The sequence below is a fragment of the Juglans microcarpa x Juglans regia genome, chromosome 6D (assembly GCF_004785595.1).
Source record: "Juglans microcarpa x Juglans regia isolate MS1-56 chromosome 6D, Jm3101_v1.0, whole genome shotgun sequence".
NCBI classification, from domain to species: Eukaryota; Viridiplantae; Streptophyta; class Magnoliopsida; order Fagales; family Juglandaceae; genus Juglans; species Juglans microcarpa x Juglans regia.
The window spans coordinates 32,219,394-32,226,758 of NC_054604.1; the positions used below are offsets into that span (position 1 = coordinate 32,219,394).

At 35.4% G+C, this 7,365-nt stretch overlaps 1 protein-coding gene across 2 annotated transcripts; it reads left to right on the forward strand.

Moving 5' to 3' along the window:
- Nucleotides 1-713: 713 nt before the first annotated feature.
- On the forward strand, nt 714-6,997 carry LOC121236003 (agamous-like MADS-box protein AGL19). 2 transcript variants are annotated; one of them, XM_041132483.1, is made up of 7 exons: nt 714-1,500; nt 5,472-5,559; nt 5,809-5,870; nt 5,981-6,080; nt 6,315-6,356; nt 6,457-6,498; nt 6,689-6,991. In XM_041132483.1, the coding sequence occupies exons 1-7, from the start codon at nt 1,319-1,321 to the stop codon at nt 6,791-6,793; spliced, it is 621 nt and encodes a 206-aa protein (XP_040988417.1). In that variant the 5' UTR covers nt 714-1,318; the 3' UTR covers nt 6,794-6,991. The 2 variants fall into 2 exon arrangements, with proteins under 2 accessions (XP_040988417.1, XP_040988418.1); XM_041132484.1 differs by having other exon boundaries at nt 757-1,500; nt 5,481-5,559; nt 6,689-6,997.
- The last annotated feature ends 368 nt before the right edge of the window (nt 6,998-7,365 follow it).

Sequence of the window (7,365 nt, forward strand, 5' to 3'; positions counted from 1 at the left end):
TGAGATGGAGGGGGATTCAAATTTAGGAAATGAAGGGGGATGATGGAGGGGATTCAACTATTTTTTAATTAAATTAAAATGACACTGTTTTTGAAATATGCCACATAAGATACGGTGACGCCGAAGTTTCCAATTAAGTTGTAAGTAGAATTTTTGAAAAAAATAAGGATCATGCTACTCGGTTGCAGCTGCTGGCCGTATCTATAATATATTTGCATTTTTTTTCTTTATCTTTCATACATTTTAAAATATATATATATAAATATATTAATAATAACTTTTTGAATCATTTAAAAAAATTAAAATACAGCGCGACAAGAGCATGAATCAAACCTGTACTGCCACGAATATCACTAAAAAATGTCCTCGACGGCTCGACCAGTATTGCAGGAGTTAGCCACGTGACAAAGTTTAATAGCATCACGCTATTTACCCACCCCGATGAGTTGGCAGCTCAGTATTGGTTCAGTTCCTGTCCCATTGTACGGAAAATTTCCCCACACTTCGTACGGACAAACCACTTACCATTTCTTTACTACAACATGAGAACCACCCCCACCCCAAAGGCCAAAGTGCTCCAAATTTACCTGCAACTTTTGGTTCCAACCTGTCCGGTTTTAACTGGCAACCGACAGGAATGTTCGCTGTCCTTCCCTTTCCATAACTCTCTGCCTCTGGATCTGTCACCGGAACGAGAAGTCGTCGTTCAAGTCTGTCCACGTTTCGTCCAGGCATGGGATAGCACCAAGATTTCCATGCCTCCAAAAGAAGTTCCTTCTTTGGATGAGGAGGGGTTCACATGTTTTCACATATGTTCCTGTTTCCTTTTTTTGGGTGGTATCTATATTTTCTTTCCTTGGCTTTACCCAAAAAAGAAAGAGGTCGGGTTCTTGACTTACGAGTCTTTCTATATCATCTATTTATATATTCTAGGGTTGTAGCAGGTCCTTGTAGTTCAGAATAAAAGATAAGTATGGACATGGTGATCAAATCAATCAATCAGTCTCATGGTTTCTTGCACTCTGAAAAATTTCCTAGGGTTTCTGAGATTTTCTCGCTCTTTCTTGGCTCCTTGAGATCTTCCACTGATTTATAGTCTTTTTTGTTCCTTTTTTGCCTAGATTTCCTCAACCTCTTTCTATTTTTGGAAACGTATCCGGTTTTGGCATAGCAGCTTGTAATCTTTGATTTTAGATCCTCTGTCGATTCATTCCCAGTTCAGATTTCCATAACATCCTACCATATAATTTCTGGGTTTTTGTTTTTGTTTTCTGGTTTTTCTCCTGGGAATTGGCCTTTCTGTCTGGGGGTGGAGGAAATGGTGAGGGGGAAAACCCAGATGAAGCGCATAGAAAATGCAGCAAGCAGGCAAGTAACCTTCTCAAAGCGAAGAAATGGGCTGCTTAAGAAGGCCTTTGAGCTATCAGTTTTATGTGATGCTGAAGTTGCACTGATCGTTTTCTCTCCTCGAGGAAAGCTCTATGAATTTTCGAGCGCTAGGTATGTTTAATTTTGATTGTTCCTTGCAAGAAAAACCATAGCTTATTTCTGTTCATCTTCAACATTAAGCAGATTATAAATCCATGGATCTGGATGTTTCATCCCCGAGCGATTGAATCCTCTCAAACCGTTCTTCAAAACTTACATTATTTGTGTCAAATAACAAGGCTCTTTGAAAAGTCTTCTGTTTTTATGTTCAATTTTAGTAATAAATAGATTAGATCGATAAAGGTACAATTATGGCAGCAATAATACAAATAAATACCTGTTTGTACGTACCCACATATACGTCTATTTATACCATGAGGTTAAGTACTGTATGAACACATGCTCTATACTTTAAAATATCTAATCTCCTAGTACTAATTTTCGTTTTTCTTTTCCCGGATCAGTCGGAGAGTACCACTGCCTACTGTTTTGTTCATTGTCTCGATCTTCCAAATTACGTAGTAGTACTCTAACTTTTGATCTCATGCATCCTCTAATATTCCATGTCCCGAGAGTCTTTCATCTCTGAAGTTCTGTTTTAGAGACGTAATTAAGGCTTAATTAAATGTAATTAAAGTGGGCAAGAAATTCGGATCCCTTTTTTTTTTTTTCAAGCCTCGGTTTATTTTCATAAGATACATGAGATCCCTTGAATTTATCATGATCTAGCTATCAGTACCAAATCGTTATGAAGTCATGAGTGACAGTATTATGGAACAGTACTTAGTAAGGACATTTTATTTTCATTATATATTTTATATAAATCATGAAAATGGCATGGGTCCTGCCTGCCAATTATGTGGCTAATCTGATAAATTTGTTTATATAAATCATGAAAATGGGTACTATATGATCGACAATAAACATGGAATCTTGTTGATTTTTTGAGAGGGCCGGTCTTCTGACTTCTGAAAAAGATATTCGATCTACTACTTCATGTTCTTACACTAGTATTATCTTTTATTATTTGTAATTTTCATGATCCCTTCTATTCATGTAAATCAAATCATCTCTGAAAAGTATTGGACCGCTTTCTCCGACAAATGACAATATACCTTTACGTTTAAGTAAATTTTATGCTGGCCGGTGTTCAATGTACTTGTTTGATTATTGTCCAAATATTTTAGTTAAGATTAGTGATTAAATAAATATCAGACGAGTTAAATCCTATTTATAATAAAAGGGGTCTTATTTTTGTTCGGTACAAGTGGGCATAAGGGTGATCATCAATTTTTATGTTGCGTAATTACATTTAGACATAAAAAAAAAAAAAAAAAAAGAACTTAATTGGTGGGTTTCTTCATTTCAAGCCTTAATTATAAGAATCTCTCTCCTTATTTCAAGCCTTTTGTACTTCTAATTAACTTTATGCTTGTTTTTTCATGAAATTGCATGCTTGATTATAAAAGAGAAGATTTAGGTTGGGATTTAATGGGAACTAGATGATAATCCACCTTTATGAGGAATCCCTACTAGCAAACGAGCAAGCAACTCACACACCTCACTTCCACTTCAATTCAATGCCCTTTCAGTAGTACTTCCCGAGGATTGGTTTGGTTTTTCTTTGTGGTTAGACACTTCCAATATTCTAGGTCGAGACTCATGAGACTAGAGTGCTGTTCGTAAAATATATGTCATTAGCTTCTTGCTTCATACCCATGATCAGGTGCTGATTTATTATTTCCTCATTCTCTTTTCTTCTGTTATGAGGTGTATGGTTGCAAAGCTTTTATTGTTGGAATCTCGTTTTGAAAGGAGGAAAATTGGCTGGAGTTTTAGGATGTAACACATGAATGCATCCTAGTTTTTGGAAAGCTGGATTTCAAAAGTTGAGAACCTTAAAAAAAATCTTTATGATAGTGTCAATATTACATGAAACGTTGAGCTTTCCTAATCTACATCAAATTACATTTACAGTGTTGTCAAAATGCATTTTGAGCAACATAAACCACCCCCTTTACAAGAAAACACTAATTTATAACATACAATTTCGATCTGCTATACAAAATTTCACATGGATACAACTAGAAGTTAATTGGAAGAATGCCTAATTCCTTCGCAATGATTAAAAAAAAAAATCAAATGATGGTCGTGACATGAGTTTGAACAAGCTTGTTCACGGGGTTTTCAACTTGTCCATCATCATAATCTTTTGTGTTACCTATCTTTTTTTTCGAATTAACTTTCATTATAACTAATCAAGCAATATTGCAAATATGGTGGGAAAGGGGAATCGTATTAATATATAAGCAACAATGACAGATAATCTCATTTCAACATTAAGCATTGCTTTATTTCATATTTGCTATCATATTGATCCTCTCTGCATAATTTAGCCTTCTAGACTAATTACCATGCATGTAGGTTTTATTTACCTAATTAAAAAATACTTAATCTTGACCATTAATGTGGGAATTAGGTAATGTTCATGGTTAAATTTCCTTTCAGTTCATGAAACTAGATTGACTGTTTAAGTTTAAATTGTGCAATCCTTGATCAAAGTGACCAGCTGGTTGCATCAGTTCCTTTAATTAGTTTTATTTTTAGTTTTCTTATCATGGAACACCACGAATTTCATTATGGCCATACCTGTAATCGGTCAGTCGGTTAGTTTTTTTTATTGATATTGGGTGTCCGAGAACCGTGTCCCGACTAATCCCAGGTATGCACAAGCTTTTGACAAGGAGTTTCCTGCAAGTACACCTCGGATAATTTAAGGTAAAAATCTCCCAGTTCGATGACTCCATGGAATTGTTTGCACCCAAATGGATTCGAACCTTAGAGCCGGAGAGAACATACCATGCACCAAGACCTTTACCACTCGAGTCAACTCCTAAGGGTTCGGTAAATTACACCTTTAATATCATGACATTGCATTGATTCACAGTAATTCTACCAATGTTGAATCCACTGGGTCATGTCATATAGCTAGCACTTTAAAACCGCCACTAGGCCTTGTTCTAATTGCATCCAACAGCGGGGTGATATTTGTCATCATCATGTTGGTCATGTTCTTGTAGAAGCAAATTGATAGCATCATGTCAAGCATTAAAAGACTAACTTTGGAGATTTTCAAGATGGATATTTAGTCCTAGAGCATTAATTAGAAAGGAGCGTTTTGATGATATTTAATTAGAAGGAATAGCCAGCATTGTGTTTGACATGTCATTGTAATGTTCACACGTGGTAATAATTCAAGAAATGGTCATGTGAGATCACTGTGAAAGTAAATTTATTGTTTTTACTGATTATTGGCTTGATTTCGATATTAACATAAAAAGTAATGCTGCACTTTCTAGAATGAATATATAAATGATGTTTCATGCTTGTTTTCCCTGTATTCATCAATGTTAATTTCTACTCTTATGTGCAATTCCTTCCATTCTTTCTCCCAATTTGGCGGTATGTTTATAATGATAATAGAAATAGTAAACTAGGATTTATTCACCTCAAAACTTTGGAATAAGTTTATATTTCAAGGACATTTGATTTTAGTGCCTGATATTATTTGTTAGTTTTAGTGTGATTCTTGTATTAGTGCTCTTTCAGTACTTTTAAGCAACATTGTAGCTAGCCACGGCATGTGATTCATTTTATATATCATCAAGGCTAAATTAAACCAGCTTAAGTTTATCTATTGTCAAGATCAAGGTCATTGTCTTTGCCATCATAGAGGCTAAAGACAGCTGGGTGAGAATAAGTAATTGTGCAGTTGTACATGGTGTTGACTAACTAAAAAAAGAATTAGTTTGGCTAAAAGAAAGCATGCCTCTCAACTAGCATATGCAAAACGTTGAGATTGACATGAGGAAGATTATAAACTTGTCTATTTGTGTTTCTGACATCATGTGTTACTGGGCGGAAAGATATTAGAGCTGTGCGCATATATAATTGAAAGTTAGAATATGGCATATTGTCATCTATTGATGAAACTTGTTCAAATGCATGCTTTACATGAATTCTCATCTTCTTCTGAACTGGAGATGCTTCAGCATAAGCAAGACAATAGAGCGGTATCAGAAGAGAACCAAGGACCAAGGAATTAGCAGCAAAGCTCAAGAAAATTTGCAGGTTTGTGCATTTGATAATTACAGGAAATGACTGCATTGTGCATACTTCCGACCCAATATATAAATCCTTTTACTTGTTCATAATCATGAAAAACAATCTTGTTTCCAATTTTTGAGAAAGGTCCATATATATATTACTCTCTCCTTTAAATTGTTTGAGCTTTTGCCTTTTTCTATCTTACCAATTCATCTTTGATGCGCGCACACACACACACAGTAACGAAGTTTTAGCGTTTGGTTTTGCATGCAGCATTTGAAGGAAGACAGTTCTAGCCTGACAAAGAAAATTGAGCTTCTTGAAACATCTAAGCGGTTTGAGGCCTAATTTGATAATCAGCATTAAAGATCGTTTTTTAGTTTCTTTCGTTCACAGTTCCGTTCATCTCATGTTTATATATACTTTTGAAATTTGAATACTGCAGAAGACTTCTGGGAGATAGCTTGGAATTATGTTCAATTGATGAACTACAGCAAGTCGAAAACCAGCTGGAGCGAAGCCTTAGTAAAGTTAGGGCAAGGAAGGTAAATCTAATTCTAAGAATAGCATTAACTAATAACCGTCGAATCCTCATTTGTCCCAAAAGGTCAAACTTGAAAGAAAGGGTAAATTTATCATTTTAAGTTAAATTATCTAACATCATCCTCGCTCAAGTCCGGATCAGTCTTTTAGCTTACGTAATATCATTGAAACTTGCTTTGTTACATCTAGCTGAGTACGTTACTAACACCATAAAGCAATACTGCCAATATTCTCAGAATCAATTATTTAGGGAGCAGATTGAGAAGCTAAGGGAAGAGGTAAAGAAAACTACTATATATATCTCATGTGTGTTTGGATCTCCATGAATTGCTGATTGTCATGTTTGACACGTTTCTTGTTTTGGCTTTATATATTCAGGAGAGATGCCAACTGCAAGAGAATGCAAAGTTACGTGAGAAGGTAATATTAATTGATCCTTGATTAGTTTCCTCCCATTTCCCCTTGCTAGAACTTCACTTTTTATGGGCATCTTTAGCAGTTCTTGCTCCAATTAATATTCTGAGAAGCTGTACAAAGGATTTGGTTATCTCCAATAACTAAGACCGGTTAAACTTAATTTGTGTGTATCCGACCCACTTGATTTGTGCAGTATGGCATGCCACCCCTTAACCTGTCAAGCAAACAGCCGGAAGTTCTCCACGGAAGAAGTCATGTGGATGTGGAAACAGAATTGTTCATAGGACCACCTAAATGATCGATCATGTTGTAGTCATGTATAGATCGTTGGAAAATTATTAGGTACTCCTGAAATACGGATCATGGCATCATTTAATTAAAATTACTAAGGACCAATTTTAATTAGCATGGCATCGATCGTATGATGAGATGAGAGTACAATATGTCTGTTTTCGGCAAGTACCTCATCCATTTTGCTGCTTGAATGGACAGTATCCACATGGTGCAAAACATTAAGTGCAGTTGTTCATTTTACTTGTCGAGTTAATTCGTTCGTCTCACAAGTGTAATTATTCTTCTCACAAGTGTAATGACCTAAATACTCTATAGTTTGCGCTAAGTTGATGTATTTCTTCCTTTCCAGTGCAATGGAGATATATAAATTCTTACATATATTGGATTGGTTACAAACATGAAACATGGCTGTTTGCACCAATTGATAAGGCTTTGATGATCGTGCTACCTACTTGTGGAACATTACATGATCTCTTTCAGTCTCCACAACAAGCCAACCATTTGTTCATGATATCTATGACTTTAACAGCATATAAACAGCATATATATATATATATAAGTTTCTAGGCGTATATT

Bases quoted from the DNA above. Each gene is read 5' to 3' on its own strand.
- LOC121236003 (XM_041132483.1), top strand. From the start codon at position 1,319: ATGGTGAGGGGGAAAACCCAGATGAAGCGCATAGAAAATGCAGCAAGC. The intron at 1,501-5,471 runs GTATGTTTAATT...TCTGAACTGGAG, and splicing joins TATGAATTTTCGAGCGCTAG to ATGCTTCAGCATAAGCAAGA. The intron at 6,081-6,314 runs GTAAATCTAATT...CAATATTCTCAG, and splicing joins GTAAAGTTAGGGCAAGGAAG to AATCAATTATTTAGGGAGCA.